This window comes from Arvicola amphibius, chromosome 5 (assembly GCF_903992535.2).
Source record: "Arvicola amphibius chromosome 5, mArvAmp1.2, whole genome shotgun sequence".
NCBI classification, from domain to species: Eukaryota; Metazoa; Chordata; class Mammalia; order Rodentia; family Cricetidae; genus Arvicola; species Arvicola amphibius.
Genome location: NC_052051.1, coordinates 16,252,436 through 16,278,649, shown reverse-complemented (window position 1 = coordinate 16,278,649; position 26,214 = coordinate 16,252,436). Strand labels below are relative to the sequence as shown.

Below are 26,214 nucleotides of genomic sequence, written 5' to 3'. Positions count from 1 at the left end.
CCAGTGCCCTCTTCTGGCCACCTTGGGCACTTCATGCACATGGTACACAAACGGACACGTACATATAAAATTAAAATAAATATTCTTTTGAAACTAACAAAAGGACATACAACCAAACACAGAAACAACTGCAGAAACTTCACAACTTTTACATTTACAATTTTGCGGTGGGCTGCACTCATTGCTCTCCGTGGCCACGTGCAGTCTATGTACTGGCTGGACACACCCTCAGGGAACACATCCCACCCACACCTGAGTGCCATATGCAGGACTCGCTGAAGCTCCCTTCTGACTGCTCCTCTCAACAATGGCAGAGAAATAAATTTGTTCTGAGCCGTTAGGTTTGTAGAACTTATTTCAACCGCAATAAGAAACTAATACTAAGAGAAAGGGCTGGTTAAGTGCTCAAGCTGCATTGTGCGCATTTACATTTTATCTTGATGTTGCCTCCAGTATTATTTACTTATCTTCCTAATGATGTCAGATTCTGGCAGAACTGAAGAGGATTAAGTGCATTCTCCTGAACCGTTCACATTTTTTTTTTTTCTGTTCAGCTCCTGAACTGAGAACCTTTCTCCCACTGAAGGATAGGAAATTGCAGGTTGTCTTATGAAATCTCTGGAAAGCAGGCCCTTTTGATAATCATACTTGTCATATTGGGAGCAGGTAACAGCAGGGCAGGAACAAGCAGGAGGGCCCCCGAGTCAAGGCAGAGAGAGTGCAGGGATGGACTGTGGGCAAGGAGAAATGGAGGTTAAATTCAGAAAGAGGAGTGCTGATGAGAACAGCCTGTGAGTGTGCTGGCTCAAAACAGGCAGGGGAGAGCAGGGGAGGACTGGAGGTCAAGATGGACACGCAGGATGGAGGATTCCAGAGGAAGAAATCACAGAGTACTCCAAGAGCAGGACATGCATGCTCAGACAGGAAGAGCCCTGGGTGTTTAAATGCTATGACCATATGAAGGGATTCAAATACAGTGAGTGTGTAAGAAGCACATGCCATAGCTACTGGTCCAGTCCCAGATAAAGGCAGAACGGGAAATGCAAAGGAAAAAACAAGAGGGAACTTGGTTAAACAAGGGAAGAATTTGAAATCTAGGTCCATGAGCTTGACTGACAAGGGGAACATCATAGTTTCATTTCTTTTGCTATGATGAAATACCTTGACATAAAGCCATTTAGAGGAGAAAAGGGGTTGTCATCTGGCTCATAATTCTGTATTAAATCCAGCCTATCAGGGAGTCCCAGGGAAGAAGCTTAAAGGGGCCAGTCACATCCACAGTCAAGAGCAGGGAGAAGCGAATGCATACACGTTTATTACTGAACTAGCTTTGTCTATTCTTCTGCAGCCCAAGTATAAAATCAAGGAATGGTACCTCTAACTTTTCAATAGTGTCCTTGCTAAGCAATTCAGACGATGCCCCTACAGACATGCTGATGGGCCAGCATCTCAGATAATCCTTCACTGAGACCCTAGGTTGTGGCATGAACACTGCATACCACCATGCCATGTTGTGATATCTCATTTGTATTTTAATAAATAAAGCTTGCCTGAAGATCAGAGAGTAAAACAGCCTTGCAGACCAGGCAGTGGTGGCACACACCTTTAATCCTAATAGCCTCGCTACTTTGCCATTGAATCCCAGGCGGTAGTGGTGCACACCTTTAATCCCAGCCCTAGAGAGGATTATAAAATGGGAGGAGACAGCTCTCAGACAGTCTCATTCTGAAAATTCCTGGAGGCAGAATCACCATTTCCAACTGAAGTAGAGGTAAGAGTCAGTGGCTGACCTTCAGGTTGAACCCCAGTATCTGTCTCTGGGTTTTTATTAATTGTTCTACAGTGCCATATTTGACTGTTCATGCTATATTTGATTGTTAGAACTCTTGTTTGAGTATCTGACTTGAGTTTTATTTTTTTAATTATTAAATACAACAATTTCTGAAATGGCCCTAAACATACTCTGCCATTTTGTACTATGTATTTATATAAAACAGAATTCTTATCATTGGCAATTATAAAATTAAAATATTGATCAACTCTTAAAAGTGTTGAAGAAACTCTCCATCCTACAGTATCAAATATTTAGCCAAGATTTAATTCTTTATGCAAAAATTAGTAAGCATATCCATTTCATTAGTACTCAAATTTGCTTTGATCTTCAATATAAAATTATATGCATCTATATATCAAGCAATAAAATATTTCTTTATAATTTATTGCCAGTATGTGTTTGGTTTACATGCCTGTCTTATATACCCTATGTACTCAGGGTAAACTTTCCTATGGTTAAAAGGGTGTCACTAGTGGAAGGAGAAGTCTTTGCCTAGAAACCAGGGGCCAACCCTTGAACTACCAGTGTGGCCAGGTGTAGTCATAGCAACATGAGGAAACTTCCCATTGGCTGAAGCTGGCTCCTAGAGATAGGAAGCTAGAGTCTTAGGCAGCTTACATGCACAGGCTCGGGGAACGAGAACTCTGACTTCTGAAGAGACTCTGGTAAGAACAATAAAAGCATCCGTGCTGCCTGACACTTTCCTATCTACACCTTCTCCTAAAGTAAATCACACATGGTGCCCTTGAATTCCAGCAAGCATCACTTTGAAACCTACGAGTATTTGGTTTCTAAATAATTTGCTTTCGTAGGCTGTATTGTTGTTGTTAATGGAAGTGACCATGATAGAATACTTACTAAGCAGAAAGCTCAAGTTTTCTACAATAAAACATTGTTTCATAATGCAACACAACACAACACACATACACCCCCCACACACACACACAAAGAAAGAGAGAACTGCATAAATAAACAGAACTGAATATCTTGTTTAAATTAAGATTAATGTGAGCACTGAATAAAAGCTAATATGATTATGTCTTAAGGTCTTAAAACCATCTTCTCTATTGCCCAGGCTAGCCTCTTAACTTACCGGATAGCCCAAACTGGTCTCGACTTCCTACCCTGGCATCCCTGGAATACAGTCGTGCTACCACATCTGGCCCTAACTGGCATTTTGGAGTACCTAGTCTTCACTCAGCACTGTGTTCACTGGCAAGCACACGAGGGATTCCTTCCTCTTCAAATCCCTGGGGAAGTTCCGCAACGGTGGTCACTGGACTGGCCACCTCAGTGGCTCTGGGGAACTGGTTAGCAGAGTCAGTTGTTAGGAGAGCTGCAGCTGATCTCCTCCATCTGTAGATGCTGTTTACTGGAGCTTGGACTTCAGGTTTTCTCCTCTTTCCCTATTCTATTATTAATCACTCTAGAAATGTACTCATTATTTTACAAAACAGAAAATGAGAGACTGTGGGGCGTGGAAGGTATAATTTCTGCCCAGAGGAATTCACAGGCTGGGTAAAGATTCTAGCAAAACAACAAAAAAGGCAAAAACATAAACATGAAGTAGGGCATTGAAATAGCCTACTTCACAGCGGAAGAGTGGGGTGGGCGTGGAAAAAAGGCCTGCTCTTAGAATAGCCTACAACAGTGCTTCTCAAGGCTGGTGCTCAAGCTGGATTACATCCCTTGTGAACTAGAAATGTGGTGTGGGCTCTCTGGCCCTGCCTTAGACTTCATCAACGGGGAACTGACTGATTCTAATCAATCAGGCAATTTGTATCTTAACAAACTGATGCTTGGTAAAGTATGCTATGGGTCGTAATAATTAACAGTTCTACTTAAGCAAGTGTGATGGTGAACATTTCTGACCCAAACACTTGGGAGGCAGACACAAGAAGGCGGAGTGTTTGGGGCTAGCCTGGGCTATATAGTAAGTCCCTGTCTCTAATACATTTGAAACCACCTTGGAGCAAAGCTGGAGGAGAAGTCAAGAAATATGGCTTAAAGTAGAGACCTTGTTAAAACTGATTGGGATTATGTGATTCAGTGAGCAGGCCTGGGATTCTTCATCTTTAGCGAGTTCCCAAGTACACTGAAGCTGGCCTGTGAGCCCCAGTAGAGCACGGTTTTTGTGACTTTGCTGAGGGAGAAAATATACCTAGATGATCTGTTTTAGGAACAGGCCATTCACCACCAGCACCCATGCTGTCCACTGTGTAACAGGCACAGACCCTCAGTGGCTCTGTAACAGAAGGTGGACCACGTAAGGTTCCAGATGCTTCTGTGTTTGAAAATCAATGACTGCTCTGTGGAAAGCCCAGGCCTGATTCTCTAGAACTAGTTGAAGCATATAAGTCTATAAGTCATAAACAGACATTACACACACACACACACACACACACACACACAAACACATACACACACAAACACACACATACACACATACACACACACACATGTCCCACAGTATCAAGTTATAGCAGCTAACAGATCAGTAGGTGAACAAGGCTTTCTGAAGCCATCTTCATCAGTATAGACCCATGGCTCTCAGTTTTTAGGGTTCATCTGAATCACATACGCAGGGATTCCAGGGGTTTGGGGTGAAGGCAGATATTCTCATTTCTAACAGCTTCTCAAATGATGCCAGTGCTGCTCACTTTGGTCTGGGTTCAACAACTTGAAGAGCTAATCTCATTCTCAGTCCTTCAGGGTAAAGTAAGTAGACAACACCAGAACGCACAAATTGTAAGCTGCTTTATCGCTAGGACAATTTCCTGGGGCTGCAAATTTTTCACTGCACCAAAGGTACCTAATTGCAGAAGGCTACACCCAGCCCGGGATGTAAAAACAGAGCCACATTCCTGACCTCATGATGACTGAGTCCTGCCCATAGAAGCTTACTAGAGGGTCTGTCTGCTTACCAAGGTCAATGGAGCTGCATCTGGTCAGAGAGAAACATACATTCCAAATCATCCAGGAATGGGACACACTCTCTAACCAGAACAGAGGGGTCTTACAGCCTAAACAACCTTCAGTTCAATCTCATGTTTACCAATGTCCCTCTCAGGGTAACAGTTTCCCATGAACTCAAAATCAATCTCTCAATCTATCTATCTATCAACCTATCTATTTCTACCACACCTCTCTATAAAATAAACTTGTAAGCCGGGCGGTGGTGGCACACACCTTTAATCCCAGCACTCGGGAGGCAGAGGCAGGCGGATCTCTGTGAGTTTGAGGCCAGCCTGGTCTACAAGAGCTAGTTCCAGGACAGGTTCCAAAGCTACAGAGAAACCCTGTCTCGGAAAAAAACAAAAACAAAAACAAAAACAAAACAAAAAAAAACTTGTATTCTACTTCCTTTGGGCTTGCTTTGTTTTATGTGGGTAAGCCAGCTCATCCATTGCAGAAAATGATCTAGAAATATTTACACTACGCTATCCTCTGAACATACACGCCATTCCACCTCAGGTAGGATCTTTGTCTTGGGAACCACCTAGAGAAGAGCTGCACATAATGCACAGAGCATGTTCTATTCCTAATTATGTGCCATCAAGGCATCTATTATGGCCTCACTGTTTTGCTGTTCCTTCACCACTCACATCTTGTGCCATGACATTATCCCCTTCACAAAGAGATAAGACATAGCATGAGGGGGGCAAAGGGCTGTCATTATTTCAGAGAGAGGAGCCAGGCTTGCAATTGATTTGTAATTGGCAGAAATGAGGACAGGCTGTCTTTAATACAAGAAAACTGTTGCTGGTTCTACACAACAATTGCACACTCGCTAAATAGAAGATATTCTAATACAGTGTCTTGCAATCTCGCAAACTAGTTTGAGCTTCAGGAATCAAAAATATAAGTAAATAAATAATCAGGTCCAACATTTCCAGCTGAAATGGTCTGATTGCTCCAGGAGTCTCACAGCCAGCAAATATTTAGGTGACATTCCCACAATCCATTGGTAATGAATATTCTTTTCACCCCCAGTCCTCCCTGCAATGGTATGACATTTGGAAACTTACTAGAATCGTGCCCATCAATTCTCTTAAGAGCACATTTGTACCTTTTTGGCAGTCTCTAAAGAATAGCTTTTGATTATTCTTTATTAAAAGTTAAAAGAAATAGAAGTAGACATAAATCATTTTTGATTAGCTGTTCTGAAAGCCTTCCAAGGGTCCACTGCATTCATGGCCAGCGGCTCATTTGGGTCTGATGCCTGAGTCCAGAGTTTCTCTGGACTCAGAAGAGGACTGGTGTAGGCCCCACAGAGAGCCACAGACTTGCAGCAAAGCAGACATGACAAGCAGGTGGGGAAGGGCCTGCAGATTTGCCATCTCCCAGCAACAACCTCCTTTGTTTGAGAGTGGTCCACCCCTCCAAGCTCCACAGAAAGCCACTTCCTCCCAAGCTGCTGACCATACTGAACATGCACCCCTCCCTACTTCCCCCATCTTGCCACCGCCAGCCCCATCTTCCCCAAGCAGCCTTTCCACTTTGTGATGGAATAGTTAGCTGTGTTGCTCAATGGTCTGTCCTCACCCCCAGAAGGTGAGCTCCATGTGGGAGGTGGGGCAAAGATTGGTTCTGAGTGCTCTCTGTCCTGCCCCCAGCTCCTAGCCAAGGAGGAAGCCAGCTGATCTGGAATAAATCCTGAAAGCATAGGCCGAGGATGAGAGAAGACACAAAGGAGCGGCATAAGAGAGAGACATATCCAAGGGGAAGGCTCCAGGTCAGAGTAGCCAGGATCCTCAGAGCTGCCTATGACAGGAGAAAGGACACGGGCGTTAGGCGCAGATGAAGCTGTTTTCCATTTACTTTTCACAGTGCTCAAAATGGAACCCGGGGGCCATGGCACACACTAGGGAAGCGCTCTACCAGGAGCGTCATGCATATCCTGGAGCTATTTGTTGATCTGGAGTGACCTTTGGGTGAAGAATATCAGAGAAGATCAAGTATGAGATGTCAAGACCATAACTAAAAAAATAATTTATGATCATAGCTTATACCTCAATAATCTCTACTAATAAATATTAATGTATACTTTTCTTAACATGGGGTTCCTCGGCTATGACACCATGTTGGGACATCGTTGTACATGCACCCCTCATCTCTGAACCAGGAGTCCCGCATCTCCCAGCAACATCCTGTTAACCTGCAAATCAGCTAAAAAACAATCCTGTAACAGTGATTGGCTCATGACCTCGGAGACCCAGGAGGGCAGGCAGATGTTCACAGAAGGAGTGCTCAGTGAAAGAATAGTCAGGTATAGACAGTGACCCCACTGACGGGGGTTGACGGAGAACACCCCCAACTCCACAGCGGTGTGAAAGTGGCACATATTAAGCAGGACTTGCGCTTTCATTTTTGAATTTTCATTTGGGCTTTGGCTAGCGGTATGTGCTACACCACTTGAGAAGATGACGGACAGCAGGCAGAAGCCCGTTTCCAGTCAGTCAGCAATGAGATGGGAAAGCAACTGGAACTCCACAATACACTGCATTGCTGAGCTATGTTGACCCTTAGCTTGAGTGCACTAAATGTACTTTAAATGCCACTCACATTCAGTATGGGTTGATCGGGATGCCACTCCATCCTTAACCCAAGGAACATCTGTATAAGGACTGATAAGCATCCCTCGGTTTTAACAAGGAACACACTGCTGATATTTACAAGGGTGGCTTTTAGAAAGAGATGGATGCTGACGAAAACCACATTGCAAATATCAACCTTATATTTATGAAACATGGCTAAGGAGGGGCAATAAAGCCAACATGCATCCAGAGAGGTCAGTTTGAGTGACATTTCAAGTATATTTTTATTTCAGTGATTTTCTTACAGATTTGGGGAATTCAAATACATTTAAGTCTCTAGTACAGTAGAGGGGAAACTAGAGGCATAAATGTATGCTAAATAAAGGAATGTGTGTGCATATGCACGCATGTGCATGTGTGCATGTGCATCTGTGTGCACACAAGTGTGTGTGCATGTGCATCTGTGTGCACACATATGTGTGTGTGCGTGTGCGTGTGGGTATGTGCATGCATGTGTGTGTGTGTGTGTGTGTGTGTGTGTGTGTGTGTGTGTGGTGGGAGGACAGAGACTGACACTGGATATCTTCCTCAATCGCTCCCCACCTTACTCTGAGACAAGATTCCTACTGAGCCTTCCAGCTGTCTGAATCAGCTAAAGTGACTGACCAGCAAACCTGGGATCCTCTTGTCTCTGCCTCCCAAACACGGGTCTTGCAGATGTGCATGGGTGCTGGAGATAGAACTCGGGTCCTAGAGCTTACATGGCAAGTACTTTCTGCACTGAGCCATTTTCCCAGCTTGAAGTTACATTTTTAAATAGGGATCCACCTGCAAAGAATGTTTAGATTTGGTGTGGCCAAGAGACATGAAACACACATCCTTATCCTGGCTCTCCTGCTCAATCCCAGTTTGACCCTGAATTCCTCATTTACACCCCTCTCGCCCATGCTCCCCCTCATTGGGGATGTTAATGTCAGCTTTTTGTTGTTGTTGTTGTTGCTGTTGTTGAAAGGTCGTGGTGAGCATTATCTTTCATGTGTTTTCAAAGTGTTTCATGTGTAGGCCCTCAGGACATGTCCGCTGTTATCCACATTCTCTTGGCTATACCATCCTTGCTGCATCATTTCTATGACCACCATGTAGAAGCCTGACACAGAGGGACATCAAGTTCAGAGCTGTTTGGGGAGGAGATTCCTCACTCAGCACTCTCTGCACGTTGGTAACCAGTGCTTCCCCAGGGATCAAGGTAAGAAGTTAACAGGAAGAATTGCTGCTATGCAGACTGACGGCAGACTATGCGGACTGACAGACACGTCTCTTCATCTCACAGCCTGGCACAGCTGGCATGGAGTGATGGGTTCCCAGAATGAGACCCTTTCCCTGTTAGACCCTCTCGGGTGCCTGTGACTGTCTCAACACATACATAGACTCTGCTGAGATCCATGCAGAGCATCTGGACACAAGGCCTCATTTCTGAGGCGGCAACTGTTATTGGTTGTACAGACTCCCAGGGGAGCATACTCATTGTAGAGAGGCCTCAAAGGCTAGCTCCATGGTGGTCCTGACAGGTGGTCCTGCTCTGACATCCCTGGAGAGTTGGATGAGGGTAGAGTCCCATCCGCCATGCATTGTGGTAAGAAAGGAAGACACATGCAGAATATTCTAACCCCCCCATCTGGATAAACAGTATGCCTGAGAGAATCTGGTCTGTGTCCTCACCAGGAAGCCAGCCTTCCCACTGAAACTGGCTGCTCAACCCTAAGAGACACTTGCTACTACCCCCAGAATACCTATATCTAAGGGAAAATATCCATTTTCTCCCCTCTTAAAGGCATTTATTTTTGTTTTGTAATTTTTTTGCATTCACTTTTACTATTTCAATGAAATATTATTTCTATTTCAATTTCAATGAAATTTATATTTGAATGAAATAGTTTATATGCTCTATTACCACAATATGTATGCTTTATAGTATTATAAGCATATATATATACATATGCAAGATATATGGATGTATATACATTATATAAGTAAGTATATAACTGTACATATTTAGGTATGCACATGTTTTTTATTTAAAACATTAAATATATTAACTGCTTTATAGCTTGCATTTTTCACTTAATTACATACTATGAAAATATGTGTTTGTCCACCATCTAATATTTAATTACTTCATTCCAGCATTTACTTAATTAACCACTTGCAGAACATTCCAGTTCTTTCTAGTTTTCTGTTCAATTGAATACAGTAACAGGTACATCTTTGTCCCCATTTCTGGTCATTTCCTTAGAAAACTGCCATAAATGAAGCTAATTTTAGAAAAACCTAGCACTGATGGTTTTAGACTTGGAGCCTAATTATCTTCCAGAAATGAAGGCCCTGTCTATGTACTGCATATACTTGTGTGTACGTGTGTGTCTTGTTGTTTCTGTTTACCTGTGCTTACTGTGTTCAACAACTTCCAACCACACAGTGTTGCACGCATGCCTGGAATTCACTAGTCAACACGGGCCTTTGGCAGAAAGCCCAGTATTTAAGCCCTCCTTCCTAATATTCCCTAAAATATGGAGGAGGGAGCCAATACTCAAGGAGCCTTCCTTGCAGGGGTAGTTATTGCATCTATCCACTCACTGTGTTAAGTTTAAAGCCTCCCCGGGTAGAGATAGATTAGCAGAAAGCTGAGGACCCCTGCTCGAGCTGTGTCCCCCGTTTCCTTCCTCCTCCTAAGCCTGCTTCCACACAGAGTATTATTATGATGGGAAGCAGACCCACAGAAGCCACTTGTGTACCCTCAATAGGACTGTGGTGAGGGACGCTGTTCATTACATCACACAGTCTCAGCTTTATGAGGGCTCCCGGGAGCTATTTCTGTCTGGCCTCTGTGTGAACAACAGTTAGAATCTTCCTGAGCAATTGGTTTGTGTTTATCTCACAGACATTGTAAACTGTATGTCTGACAAGCTTTCTTTATCCCACTGGCGCCTGTGGTGCTCAGGCGTCCCACTCGCGACCCGAGAGCCAGCAGCGGGAATGCGCAAATACAGGCACAGCCTGAGAAGGAGCTCTCATGTGTTCTTCCTGCCTCGTGGTGCCGTGCTTTTAGTTTACATGATCTTGTCTTGCTCTGTATCCTATTGGAAGCCACCTGAAAAACGTTGAAATAAACAAGATGTGTAAGAGCTCCACATGTGTATTTCTGTCTGTTTTCTTCGACACTTCTGCTGCGCTCTGCGCTAATATCTTCTGTTTACAGACCCGAGGCTTCGTGCACACAAGTCAGAACTGCAGCGATACTGACCTTACGATAATTGGAATACCCAAATAAAGTTTCTGAAGATACTGTGATTGCCCTTACCTCATTCTCATGGCCCAGTGGAATCAAGGCCAATAAAATGACAGTGCTTTAGCTCTAATTATGATGGAAAAAGTCAATAGCGCTACTTCATATGGAGTGACACAGAAGGAGGACAGAAGCGTCAAGGGGAAATTGTTGGCGCCTAAAATGGGCTTTGTTGCCCAGGGAGTTTTCATCTGTAGGAAAAGAAGGTTCAAATGTAAGAAGAGAGGCGACAGTATAAACTGCCATTAAAATGTACAGAATCCGCCTGGGCCGATGAGCACACGAAGAATCGTTGAACAGCCTTGGTCACTGGGGAGACAAACTTTCCAATACACTGAGGTATTGAGACAAACACCTACTTGAATTGAAAAGACAAACTACAGCGGGTGTTGGTGAGGATGCGAGACAAGTGACCTTGCCTAGACTGCTGGGGCAATGCCTTGTTTGAAAATAGCTCCTGGTTCTTCCGAAAGTAAACTCACATCTACAGAAGACCTGGTCATTTCACTACTAGACATTTACCAAAGAGAAATGAAAGAATAACACATATATATCCATCCATCCATACATACATACAAACACACACACACACATAACATATTAGTGTTTGTAGCAGATTCTTCTTAATAACAGTGGGAGCAGGGGCTGTCTCTGACTCTGTTGCCTGCTTTTGATACCCATTCCTCCTACTGCATTACCTTGTCCAGCCTTATTAAGAGAACCGTTGCCTAGCGAATTTATATACCTGCTGGAAGCCTCTTGTGTCCGCTGTGCATTCACCAGGCTAGCTGGCTCATAAGGCCTCAGGGATGCTCCTGTCTCCACCTTCTGTCTCACCACAGGCATACTGGGATTAGATACCATGCTACCACATAGGAATTTTCATGCATTCTGGGACTCTGAACTCCAGTCCTCACAGTTGCACAGCACGGCCTCATCCGCTGACCCATATTCCCCCAAGCCCGATGTTGATACAAAATTGTAGAACATGTAAATAATACGTAGTTTCAAGAAACACCATTGGTTCTTTATTCCACACTGGAGCAGGGAGAGATCAAAAATGGAGACAAGGACACCTTGAAAGGTGACACCAATGTTCATTAACTTGATTATGAAACTATTCACACACAAATATATTGAACTTGTCAAGTTGTATGCCTTAAACATTACATCTCAATTATCTTCAGTAAAGTTCTTCTGTGCTCCCTTGGACCTTTGTACTTGTGTTCGCAGTGACAGGGGCATGACAGTGACATCACCGTGAGTGCTCTCATTCTCTGTCCCATCCTCTGGCTTTGTACTCTACCCAGAGATGCTCTCTAATCTCGCTAGGAAAGTAGGATCAATGAGCAGACAGGAAAGACAAGTGGATCCACGCTTAAAGCACTGTCCTGATAACTCTACTCAGTGATGGGCTCATTTAGCCAGAGAACAGTCTGATCATCCCAGGAGCCTTTTATAAGAAAAGAGCAACTGTTTCATGAAGATATCCAAGTACCTTTTTGTCAAGGACGTCACAAACCCAGACCCTAAAATATTTAGCTCATCTTAGCCTTGTACGTGTAGCTTTGTCAGAGAGTACTTTGTGGTAGCTGTGGGGGAGGTCGTTTTCACAAATTCTAGACCTCGGATTTTGACATTGTCATCAGCTTCTCCATCTATAAAATGTCAATCTAGTGAAACAGTAGATACGTTTTCACAAAAGCACAGGTGAAGAGCAATATCCAAAGAGTAGGAATCTTTTCAAATGATACCCCTCCCCCACCCCACCCCTCTTCGAAGAATATACTTTCTTTCTTGCAAGGGGAGGGAACATGTGAACAAGATCCTCTCTCACTCTTACCTGAAGCCAAAGCTTGTCGTGCTGAGACCACTTCCCACCAGCAATGCACTGAAACGTGGCGTTCTGACCAACATTCACCTCAACGTTCTGGAGTCGCAGGAAATGAGGTGCTTTCCCTAAGAGAGAAAACCAAAGAACACGTGAGGACAGGATGCAGTTTCCCACACTGCTTCTCCATCAGGGACAGCGGTCCAGGATAGGCATGTGCCGGAGAAGATGTCAGGCTCAGATAAGAGTTGATGGACCACTGCCGAGTGAGGCCTACTCTGTGAATTCCACATATTGTCTCTTTTAAGCCTCATGATCTATGGAGTAGACAGGAGAGCATCTTCAGTTCAAAGCTCACAAATGTAAGACTCTGAGCATGGCATAGTTTGGCACAGTTGGGAATCCAGAAAACAGGGGCGCCAAGATATGAATCCTATCCTATGAGACCCTCAAAGTTCCTATGACAACTTGGTCTACATATCTCTAGAACTGTCCAAAGTGAATGTTGTCCCTGGAAATGACAGACAGGAGGTTAAAGGCAGAATCATAGAACCCAAAGCTCCTCCCTTGACTCTGGTGAAGATGCTAATGATGGCAATGGATAAGGACAAAGAATACTGTAGGAAGAAAACAGAAAGAAAGTATAGGAGCTTTTGTTTACTGAATATTTCCTTGGGATAGGTACCATGCTCAGCATCTAGAATTTACTCAATACAGCGCAACTGCCCCTATGAATTCCAGAAATCCACCCATGTTCACAAAGGTACATAGTTTACATTCTCAGCTTTACTCTGTGGCATCTCTTAAGCATGGACAGGATGTAGAACACGGATTCTGGGGATTGAGCACAACATGATTTTCAAACAAAAACCAGCATGTAAGATAATCAGCCCTGGGATCAGCCTGGGTTTCATGTTGGATAGCTTGTGTTCACCTCTTTCCTTGTTTGTGGAGTTAAATGTTCTTCTATATAAGTGCTTATAAAACAGCAATATCTGGTTTCCATTAGCTGATCACTAGTGACAAGAGGAATGAGCTTTGTCATTGAATCCACTGAAGATTCTCTATGATCATCAATAAAATCAATGATAAGCTGGGCACAGACTCCTTATCCCAGATATGGTTAAATGGAGAGTCCTTATAATAGCAAGGACATCAAGAAAAATAGGAAGAATAACACCTACTGAAACACCCACCAGTGCTAAGCAGGAGTCTTAGTTAAGGTTTCTGTTGTCTTGGTAAAATACTACAGCTTGGGGAGGGGAGGGCTTAATTAATCTCACAACTTGTAGTTCATCATCCAGGAAAGTCAGAACAGGAACTCAGGATAGATACATGGTGGTAGAAATACAGCAGTGACCATGGAGGAAGACTGCTTAATGGATTGCTCTCTGTGGCTTGCTCAGCCTGTTTTCTTATACCATCCAGAACCACCTCCCTAGGAGTGGCACCACCAGTAATGGGCTACACCAATAATGAATCAGGAAAACTCTCCTACCATGCCCCACAGGTTATTCCAGAGGCTTATCTGGTGGGAGCATTTTCTCAACTGAGATTCCTTCTTTTTAAAATGACTGTATCTTGTGTCAAGTTGACATCAAAACAACCAGCAAAACACTTTGCATGTTTTATCTATTCTAATTTCATGGTATCCCTGTGAAGCAGATGGTGAAGAGTAGGAATTAGCATCAGCAAGCTCGAGATTGTTGTGACAGCTAACTTTAATTGTCAACTTGACATAACCCAGAATCACCTGGAAAGAGGATCTCAAAGAGGAAGGACACCCTACGTTGGGTTAATCTCTAGCCATGTCTATGGGGTTATCATTTTCTAAAGTAATATTTTTGTTAATTTTATGTTAATTTCCTACAACATACTTTGATCATATTCACCACCAATTTCTCCACGCTCTTCACTCAACCCTTCCTCTGCTGCCCCTACCCTCTCTATATTAAGTGCAGTTTAATTTGCCCATCTTTATGGAATAAAGACTTCCCTAGAATGGAGTCCACCTACATGGTCACAGCATTAAACAAAACTGACCCTCCCTCTTCCCACATCTACTAAATGCTAACAGTTCCTAAGCTAGTGGTAGGATTTCATACCATCCCGTCTTTATCCTGGCATTGTATTTGACTGAGCTCACACAGATCTTGGGCCTGCTGTTACTATTAGTAAGAATTCATAAGTGAAACGGCCCTGCTGTGTCTAGGAAACACCGTTTCCTTGATGTTCTCCATGGTCTCTGGCTCTTTTCATCCCCTCTTCCACAATGATGCCTGAGCCTTGTGGGAAGGGTGTGATGGTATGTATGTTCCATTTAGGGCGGGGCACTCCAGCATCTCTTATTTTCTGTACATTGGCTAGTTGAGAGTCTTTGTGTTCAGTGCTGTCTGCTGCAAGGAGAAGCTTCTCTGATAGTGTTTGAGATGCACTGGTCTATAGCAATAAGTCAGTAGTAGTTATCTTAATACTATATGTTCATTTAGCAGAATAGTGTAACTAGGTCATCCTCCAGGTCCCATGACCTATCTAGTCACAAGTTCTTGTCCCTATTAATGATATCAGGCATGGGTTCCATCAAACGGTACCATCAGAAGGTGACTGGGTGCTCTCATGACAATTGCACCAACAGTCATATCTTAGCATTCAGGGTCTGAAGCTGTGCAAAACTGATAACTACTTTTTTATTTTTTCTGTTTTTATTACATTGTTTTGTCTTAATTAATTTTTTTTCTCCTGTGTCCACATAGCACTCTCCAGCACTGGAAAATGTAGTCAGTAGAGATCAAGTTTCTAGGTCAATACCAGCTTCATTTTTAAGTATGTAGAGTTTTAAAAAATATCATCTTTTCACTAAGTTCTGGAGGGTAAACAACAGTCTTGACAACAGCCTATAATGCTTGGTGGGGTCTCTGGGACCCTGTTGGCCAACAACTCAAAAAGAGGTAGCCCTTTTCTGTTACTGGGAATTTTATTTACTAACATGTGATCTCTAGCTGGGGCATTATCCTCCTCTTGCAGAGCAACTCTTAAAATTCTTTTATTTTATGCTTCAGTACATATTTCAGAAAGCTCCTATAGTAGTAGGTTTCCATAGGACTTTCTCAAAAGGCCTTTACTTTAAGTAAAGTAAAAGCTAAGTTTTCCCTCCCCATATTCTCTCCTCTATATTGTCCTATTGTAGAATAGTTTTTTTGTACACTTTAAAGATGTGTCTTTACCAAGGCACCTTCTGATTGGTTTAATAAAGAGTTAATGACCAATAGCTAGGCAGGAGATATGGGTGGGACTTCCAGGCACAGAGAGGACTCTGGGAAGAAGAGAGGCAGAGAAGCCAGCCAGACGCTGAACAAGTTGGACACACAAAATAGGAGGATAGAGATAAAAGCCACATGGTAGAACACAGATTAATTAAAAAAATATGGACTAAGTTATAAGAGCTAGTGGGATAAGCCTTAGATAAAGCTGAGCTTTCATAATTAATACGTCTCTGCATCATTATTTATGACCTAGTGACCCAAACAAAAATCATACTACACTGTCCTCCCATGCACCACCCAAATTTAGCCCTTCTGGTTCCACTATTCCTTTTTAATCATCTACAGTACTGCGGTCTATCTCTCCTCCCTTGAAAGCTCCCCTCCGCCCATGCCTCCTTACTAATTTCCTAATCTCTGTGGGTATTCCAAAGAAAACACACTCATAATCTGACTCAAAGTTAGTATCTACAAAGGAGAGAAAATATGCGATGTTTGTCTTTCTGGAACTGGGTTATCTCACTCAGAATCATTGTTTCTAGCTTCATCCATTTACCTGAGAATTTCATAATTTCATTTTTAGCAGCTTAATGTTTCACAAGTTCATTTTCTCAATAGTTTAATATTCCATTCTGCAAATGCGCCACATATACAATATCCATTTATCAGTTGATGGATATCTAAGGCCCTTTCCATTTACTAGTTATTGTAAATAGAGCAGCGATGAGCATGAAGGAGCAACTCCCTCTATCCTCTGTGCTGAGATACAGAGTCCTTTGGGTATATTCTCAAGAGTGGTGTAGCTGGATCCTTGGTAGATCTATTTCCAGCTTCTGAGTTTTGATTTTCCTACGCAATGCTTTTCATAGTGGTTGTCCCAGTTTGCATTCCCATCAGCGGAAAATAAGTGTTCCCCTTTCTGGTAGGGGAATTAAGTTAATTGATATTGGAAGATACAGCGCAGCATGGGTAGGGTGCCATTTCCTAGGCAGGGGACCCTAAATTTTGTCACTGGAGAAATTGAGCTGAGAATGTGTGCATGCATTTCCTTTGATTCTTGACTGTGAATGTATCTGCTTCAAGTTCCTCTTGCTTTGTGTTCCCAACTATGATAGAGTGTAAGCTAGTATTTTAAGCCAAATAAATTCTTTTCTCCTAAGTTGTTTTTTTTAATCGGGTATTTTATAATACAACAGAGATGAAACTAGAATAGTTACCAAAGCTACAGAGCTTCACAGAGAGACACAAAGAATTCAGCCTAGCCCCATCTGAGCTCCAAACTCCATTTTGAACTAGTCACTCTCTTGCCTTCTTGACCTTGCAAGGGAAGATGATGTCATTGGACAGGCCTCAGAGTGCAGAGAAAGGACCTTTAGGGTGGACTGTGATGACTTTCCTGGCTTCTCTTTTTGCTCCCAAATATTTTACAAGGGACCCTTGTCCATGCTCCTTTCCCCTGTGGTTTGACCTGTCTTGGCTACCAAAATGTGCCACTACCTGTAAGACTCTCCCCAAACCCAGGGACTTCAGTGTGATTGGGGACACTTGCTGTGAGAAAGTATGTACCATCTGCTCCGGTCTTTAAACCAGACGACGACAGTTCAGATAACCCCACATGCTGCTGTCACAGCCCTGTGGCTAAAGTGTCATGGGCGCAAAACCCAGATGAGATCCCTTCTTCAGGTCGTCTCCATCTACCAATGTGACAAGTGTCATGCTGCTCTGGTTGCTTCCAACTGTTCTCTTTTGGCTCTCCTGAATAATTTTGGGGAGCGGGTTTGGAACTCTCAGTGCTTCAGCTAGGAATGGTGAAATTACCTGGGCGTGAGTGAGAAGGAGACACGGACCGCCAACAAACCCGCTTAAGTGCAGAGAGAGCAGAAGATAGCGCGTCTAGCTTGTAAAGGCTGCCCCACACATGCGCACAGGGGGTTGGCGTGACTACGTCACACAGATGACGTAGGTGACGGATGACTCACGCATGCGCACAAGGGTTTAGCTGAGTCATACGTGGATGTAACCACGAATGCGCGCCCATGGGTCATGGAGTCGGGGCTTTTGTGCCTGAGGGCCTGACCCCACGTTCCTGCCTTTAGAACCTGGAAGTGCAGCCTTATCTGTGGCTGAATAATTACAGATGGAACAAACCTTGTAGGTCTGTTTCTACTCCAGTTTCAAAAGGGAAGGGAACACCCACCCTATATAGGGAGGGAGTGTCTAGGCTCCAAAATCAAGTCATTCTGTTGAGTTTTACAAAGGTCACCCTCCTCTTCTCCTTTGGGTCATGGGGCAAGTGGTTAAGTTCCAGGAGACGTACACTTAGAGACAGTTCCCTTTTGATTGGCACCTGCAGGTTTCTGACTCCTCCCCCTTCTCCCTTCTCAGCCACAGAGTTCCATTCTTAATTCTTTCATTATTTCATCTCCTTCCTCTCTTCCCAATTCTGAATGCAGATGTGGAATGTCCACGGGTGTTCCCGTTCTCAGGAAACACGGATGATTCTGATTTACAGCAGAGACATCAAGCCCAAGCCCTCCCAGCAACCAAACCGCTACTCAAATGAAGAAAGCGGCTCCACTGTAAATCAAAACTAACAAAAAACACCGCCTTCTTGCTCCCTTTTTCATCCTCCATTTTGGAGAGACATTTCCACAAAATAAAGAAAAAAATGTTGCAAGCAGAGTGAGAACTGGTATTTAGTGCCAGTTCTAATGTTGGCAAATTGCCACGGAATGGTGGCTACAGAGGGGAACTTAAAGACCTCATACCACACTGAAAGGGTTGCAGGGAGTGGGGTGGAGATGGGAGTATTTTGTTCAGAACTGTCAATCATCTGATTTCTCCAGAAGAATAAACAGTCTGCATTTTATGTGAAGTCCCTTACCATACAATCTTGAGTACGTTTGATGAAAACACCGTTCAGTCTTAGTCAAACTCATCAGTACTCAGGTCCCACCAATTCGTGGCCTCTGATAAGTTGCTCTTCTGTTCCGTCACTTGGAACAATTCCCGATGGCCAGTGGTACCCTCTCTGAGCCCCTAAATCCAGCAGTGAGTCTGCACCCTCCACACACTGTAGGAACCACTAAACTACAGGGACTTTTCTCAATTATCTTCTCATTCTGCAGTCTCCCCATAGGCCCTCCCTCTCATCTCTACTCTGGATAAGCCCTGGATCACCCCTGACTCATGATCATGGTTGGGATCTTCCTTGCATTTGGTCTTCTTGGGGCTCCTGGCTTCTCTGACCCTCCCTTCACCCCCAACTCCAGCCTCCTCTCCAGCCACTCTTTCCATCATTACCTTCCCTCTGCCTCCGCACTTTGGGGGTGAAATAATTGTGCCAACATCAACTCGCCAACCTTCAGTCAAACACAGGTATCCCTGGGTCCTCCAAGAAGCCATAGGCTTGTAGCACCCCCCTGACTACTCACTGAGACTGAGTTCCCCTTAAAATGGGATCCTGCTGAACAGGGTTAAGAGGAAACCGACTGTGCATTTGGGGCAAAATGCCTTGATGCCGGTGACATTTAAACTCCTGCAGATGTCAGTGCAGCATCTGAAGACGTATTATTGTGCCCTTTATCTCGCTCTTTAAACCTGACAATGCTCAGCAGGAGGCCACACAATTGAAGTGAAGGCTCCTACATACATTAGAAGCGTGTTGCTGTTGCTCTGTGGGCTGAGGGACATGGCCCCGTGATAGGGGGAAAATAGGTTTGAAAAAAAAGAAATCTAAAAGTCAACTTGGGAGTTAGAAAGTTTGAAACTGAGTGGAACAGTGTGCTGACAGTTATTGAAGCTTTAACTGCGGTGGCCCTGCTAAGGGCTGGCACCAAGATCTAGCAAAGGATGATAGCTACAAAATAATTCTGAATCACAACAACAGCAAGTTAAATGGGCTATAAAATATGGGTGAGAAGCTTTCCATGGTAAAATATTTTTTTGGAGGATTATGCCTGACTTTTGGCCACTATTTTGAAAGCTTTGAGGCAAATAGTTAAAGCCAGCTTCAATGGGAAAGAGGATAAGATTGCAAATCAGTCCTGATTCCTCTGTCCACAACTTTTAGAATAATTAATTGAATCCTTTATTGATAAACTATGGTCCTATGTCAATAGAAAATGTTTTGAAGGACAGAAGCAGAGACTCATAAAAATTTGAAGATATAAGGAAATATATTTTTCAGTATAGTTAAAATCTTGCAAACTTCTGAGTAAAATTAATTCTGAGACTGAGAATTTGGGGGTAACACTGCAGTGCAGCTGGCTGCCCAGGAGGCACAAAGGTGAGATGATGTGGAATCCCATGAGCAGCTCTAAGGCCTGTGGTTACCTCAAGGTAGAAGGAATACTCAAAGATGTGGAAGCCACCATCTTTGGGGCATCTGCCTCCCAACTTAACCTATTGAATAAGATTAGTTCCTTCCAGTCCCCGAATGCAGTACCCGCCTGGCCACTGCTTTCCCAAGGTCTGTGTTTCTCCATAGCGCCGCTGTCTCCTGGAAACTCAAACACAGAATATGTCTGTATCCAGCAATACTGCTTCATTAGAACTGATTAAGCCAAAATGAGGCTGTTGGGTAGCCCCTGATCTAATCTAACTAGTGTTCTTTCAGGAAGAGGAGATCCAGACACACAAAAGACACCAAGGACTTTTACACAGAGAGAAAAGACCAAGAGAGGTTTCACTGAGGAAAAATTTGCCAGCCTAGGATGCTATCTCCGAGGTTAATTTTTCAACACCTTAACCTTGAATTCCTATCCACAAGGGCTCTTAGAAAATGCAGTGTGATCACTTAAGCCACCTTGTCTCTGGCATGTCTGGACCACAATCTTTGTGAAGCAATAAACCATCTGTTACACGTAATATAATTGTGGCATTGGTGGTTTTGCTTCCGTCTCACTCACTTTACTGGAGGCCTACGAGGACAGACGATGAGTTTGTCTCCTGTAGCTCCACGATCCCAGAACAGTGCCTGACAACAAGGACAAGCTCAGTAATCACTTCCTGTGTGGTGAGTAGCTGACTGTCACTGCCCTGCTTCAGGTCACCACTGTGTCTAGCCTAGCTCCAGAATGTTCTTCCTTATAGTTTCTCCATCCTCCCTATGGGATTTAAACCCATTCACCAGATAGCACTTTTCATGAGTTAACTGAAACCATTCCATCCCCAAATAAGCCCTCTGGCATTGCCTTCCTGCACCTATGACTAATATCCACCCACAATGACGCCTGAGGCCCTGATTGGTGAGGTCCCAGGTCACCTGCCCAAGGTTCACCTGGGACATAGTTTGCTGTGCCCCAGCTACCAGTACGCACTGTCAGCATGGGGCTGTTACCCAGTGCAGGGATTCTGCCCTTGCTGTTCCATCACCTTAGAAGATTTTTAGAAAGCAACCTCTTTTCCATGATTAGAGTCCCAGCTCTGGTCACATCTTTGGAGCCACATCCCATGACCACACCACCTAAGGAGTCCTGCAGGTTCCACTTCCCATATTTATCCTATTCACAACACTTTCCCATATTCCAAATCATCCATTGATGATCTAGTATTAGATACTCAATTTCTTTCTCCTTCTTGCCCCCTGCTAGTTAAACACCACAAGCACAGGTGCCAACCCTTTCTTGCTTGACTATCTGCTACGCCCAGAAAAGCACAAGAAAACACACAGCTCACAATCAATAACTTAGTTGCTGAAATGAAGAAAGGGTAAAACCCTGGACCAGCAGTGACCTGAGTGTAGGAGCTGTGGGTGTACCTCAGGGGACTACACACCCTGGCAGTGTTTGCATATCTCCTTAGTGTGATTTTCTCAGACTCCAGCTACTCTTTCATGGATCTCACATTGTGTTTTCTGGCAAGGATGTGCTTAAGCCTCCTGAGCGCTGGGCTTAAACACTGCCACAATATGCCATGTGGAAATAAAGCCAAGGTCATGTCTTCTAGAGCTATAGCCCATGGTCCATTTGCTGGGTAACCGACTCTCAGCAATTCTATAACTGTGCAATCCACACTTCTCAGCAGGAGGAGGATGGGGCTATTAGGAGAATCTTAAATTCCCAGACATCCTAGTGAAAATAGGGAAGATTCCCAATGTCCTTATGGTTTTGCAGGTAGAAAGGCATCCAAATGCGCTCCAGGGGTTTTCTCCTCCAGCGATACAATGAAGAGAAGGGGGTGCCTGCTGATGATGGACAGGACTTGGAGATAAGACAGAGAGGTTGGCCAAGAGATGAGCATCAAGATATTATGGTGAAAGGGAGGTTTCCAACAGGAGCACAGAGCACTAGATCCCCAGGTCAGACCAGCATGCTATATATTCTGCTGGAGAAAACCGAGGGTCACCAAGAAAGACCAAGTCCATGCATAAAAACAATGAGCTTGGGTAGCAATGGTAGGTGTGCTCTATGGCGATAGACACGTGCAGGATGTAAGGAAGATAAAAGGCGTATGGGGGAGACTGCTCAACACTGAAGAATGCATAGGGTTGAGTGTGTAGTTAAATGGATGTGAGAAGAACAGGTGCTCCTGACACCACCGTCCAGTCTTAGAATACAGATCATTCCCTAATGGGTATCTGACATTGATAAGACTCATGAGGATCAAGAGAGGGAATCAGTCAGGACAGGCAAGGGGAACCCATCTGTATGTCTTCCATTGAAACCCTACATTGCTGGGGATTTTGGATCCTCTTCATATGTTTGTGACTTCCGCAGAGGTATTTCCCAAGCATGAGTCAGTGGACAGAGCCACCTAAGACACTCTGAAAAGACTTGAGACATAACCCAGACAATAGCAGGAACAACAGGGAACCCAGTCTACCTTGCATTTCTGAGTGGCTGGTTCATCACTGAAAGAGAGCGTCTCTTACATAGACATCAGACCCAGTTCCCCCAAATATTGTCTGAAACTTGGAACTGACCATAAATTTTTCCAGAGAAGGTGCTTTAAGCTAACGAGTCAGACCATGGTGGTCTTCTCCCCGGAAGTGGGAAGGAAATGATAATAGAAGATCTGACGAACAGATGGCAACAGAAGCAAAAAGATCCATTTCAATGACAGGAACACAGTGGGACTGATGTGAGACTCATGCCCAGATGTGTGTGTGTGTGTGTGTGTGTGTGTGTGTGTGTGTGTGTGTCGGGGAGTGGACCTGTGTGGCAATAAAAAGGCACATAGATAAGTACTCAGGATGCCTCTTGAGGTGGCGGTAAGCTGCTCCATTACCCATAGCCTAACTGTTTGGTGTGAATGATTTGTCTTCCCAACTCAAACCAAAGTTGAGTACCCAAAGTCAAGTGACACCAAAAGGGGAGCGTCTGACAGTGACATTTAGAATGGGCGGTTTCAGAATCAGGTAAGGCATGGACAAGTTCTTCACAGTGGAGCATGAATAATTCAATCCTGGTGTTAGAAAAACGTAAACAGAGCTTTGACACCCATGTGTGTCCTCGCCCTGTGTTTCCATATGATGTTCTGCTCTGCCCCAGACTCTACAAGCTGGAACGCTATCACCAGGCCCAAGCCTGTGAGCTAATAAACCTCTTTTCTTTACAAAGCTAGTTTGCTTGTACTAAGGGTACTATTTATAACAGTAAGTGCCTGAATCAAAAAAAAATATTGAGAATTCTCAAATAAATAACTTAATGATGCCCAAATAGTAGGCAGAAAGAGATAATCAAAATCAGGACTGAAATTAATGGAGTAGAAAAACTACTACAAATAATCAATAGAACAATGAGATGGTTCTTGGGAAAGATCAATAAGATTGGCACATTTATAGACAAGTTTACTAAAACAAATACAAAAAAGACACAAATTAGTAAAATTAGAAATGATTTGGGAAACATTAGAACAGATACCATTGAAATTCAGAAAATAATAAGAACATGTTTTTAAAGCCCCCCACTATACAAAATTTAAAAAACAAATCTAAAGGAAATGGAAAAATCTAGATGCAGACAACATACCAAAATTAAATCAATATGACATAAAAAATGTTAAACAGGTCCCTAACGAGCAACAAGATTGAAATAGTAATTACAAGTCTCCCAGCTGAAAATAAGGCCAGCACTGGATAAGTTCATTGCAGAATTCTACAAAACCTTCAAAAAGGAACAACTCAGCTATATATGGGATGTCTATGGCAGTCTGCCTTCCCAGGCTCAGGAAACACAACAGAAGAAGAGCTTAAAAGAACGGAAGAGCAAGAAGATAAGGGATGGGTGTGAGCTGCTGTCCTTTGGGCATGGCATGGCTGTCATACAAGTGAAATTCATTTTCTCTGTGGTTTTCCACATATGACCTGCATAAAATCTATCCAGTTAAAAATTCTAGAAAGAATAGAGTAAGGGCTCCCTAGAATCCCCACTCCTACCTGAGGAACTATTGGCAGCTGATGGCTGCAATATGTCATGGGAATAGGAAGTTTTTCTTTTCTCTAGGTGTGTGATCACTGGCAGTTCCCCATACCCCAAGGATGAACTCAACAACCACACATATATGGAAAGCATTAATTAGACTCTGTGGGTTTTAAATAATTGATTAATGAGCGAAAGAGAGGAGGGGAGCATTTGAAGCTGGGAGGGAGATGAAAGGTGGGATTCTGGGAGGAACTAATACATAGATATGATCAAGATACACTACATTACATGTATGATATTGTCAAAGAAAAAAACTAAGATTTTTTTTAAAATGTCAGTCTGCCATGGGTATTTCATCCTACTAAAATATATTTATCTCAATGTCTTACGGTCACATGAGAGAGTTGAGGAACCCCCAGGAGTCATCTAGAACTAAATAGCTGCGAAGAAACTGATAGGAATATAAAACACAGGGCTTCCAAACTGAGGACCTGGCATCCCAGCCTCCTCTGGCAGTGGCTTCCATGATCCCTTAGGCATCCCCAGACTATAGTCTTCCAACCTATGAGGTATAATATCAGCACAACTGCTTGCACCCGGGACTTGGCTGCACAGGGGCTTGAGGCACATTCAAGTGTCTTTGACTGAATGCTACAAAGAGGGAAACTTCAAGGAGGAGTGGCATGCCCCTGAGGACTCTTGACACTGTACCATGAGTATGAACCATGGTAATCTTGCCCTACGCCTACACAGTGCTGATAAGTGTATTTAAAGTTATTTGTAAAGAATTAATAGCTCTGGGGTCCTTTACCTTGTGGGTAAAGAGTATGCTAATTTGTTTCATGTTTAATGTTCTTTTTTATTTCGCTTATTTTTTTAAAGACAATTGCAGAAGAGTCTATCCAAAGGCCTCTAATTCTTCCACTTCAGTGGTCTGAATCCCACTAATAAACAATCAGGACTTTAGACTCTCTTAATAATGGAGAGAGATTCAGACAAATTGTTTTTGCCAGTCTCTGCAAATCCTGGAGGTGCTGCCTCTTGAACCGGCCAGCAAAATTATGGATTTCTTCAGGACTGATTGCACTGGGTGTGTAAGCAGTTTTGAAAGATTAAAAGAGAGCAAGTGAGATGGCTGTGAGCTGAATGAACAGGGGCACTGCATCCCTGCGACTTCCCAGTCTGCCATGGAGAATGGATGTGTTAGGAGAAATGGATAGACTTACTGCATGGATGAGCAAGGACCCGGACCTCGTCCACAGCGATGTAACCAGGATGACCCTTCAAAGAGACGGATTCAAATATCACCTGCAATACACAGGGCTGACATCAGTTTCGCAGAAGCAGTTGTCCATATCCACCTGAAGAAGCCACACAGCCCCCAGTCCCCTTCTGTGTCAGTTTTCTCTCAGAACCAGTCATTAATGCCTCACAGTAGGAGAGTAGACCAGAGCTCAAGCATTCAGTCTGAGCATTCACAGAGACAGGATCTTGTCCCCCTCCGTCTGAGGATTTGGTAGAGATAAAATGTCTCTCTAGTTCACATCTCTGATCTTTCAGCATTTACCCTGATACCTGACTCTGGGGTTTTATTATTAAGACCAATTAGAAATCATGTAACATACTGCCAGTTGACTTGGGTTTCCAAACAAGACCAAAAAAAATCTACATTCTGGTGACCAGCAATAGAAGTCAACCATGTAGAACATTTTTTAGTGGATTTCAGAGATAACATAAGATCCCGGGTCCCCATCCCTCATTATGTCTCCAAATGAATTACAGAAGGAACAATTACAAATAGCCCAATTTCCTTACTGTCTTGGAAAACAGTGTAAGCCAAGGAGAGTTGATCCTGATGTGACTTTATAGTCAACTTGAATTTCCTGTGTGTATGTGTGTGTGTGTGTGTGTGTGTGTGTGTGTGTGTTTGCATGTGTGCTCTGTTGTCATTCTTCAGATGCCACCCATCTTGTTTTATGAGATAGGGTCTCTCACTTGGCATAGAATTCTCCAGTTAAGCTAGACTGTCTGCCTGCGCCTGTC

The 26,214-nt window shown here is 43.5% G+C and overlaps 1 protein-coding gene across 1 annotated transcript in view; it reads right to left on the bottom strand.

The window, feature by feature from the left end:
• Ptprt (protein tyrosine phosphatase receptor type T) overlaps window positions 1–26,214 on the bottom strand; it is a 784,117-nt gene that overhangs the window by 670,621 nt on the left and 87,282 nt on the right. Inside the window, exons 4-5 of the mRNA XM_042055120.1 lie at window positions 25,398–25,479; window positions 12,558–12,673 (exon numbers count right to left, since the gene is read on the bottom strand). Coding sequence (XP_041911054.1) covers window positions 12,558–12,673; window positions 25,398–25,479 — 198 coding nt within the window. The remainder of the gene's footprint in view (window positions 1–12,557; window positions 12,674–25,397; window positions 25,480–26,214) is intronic.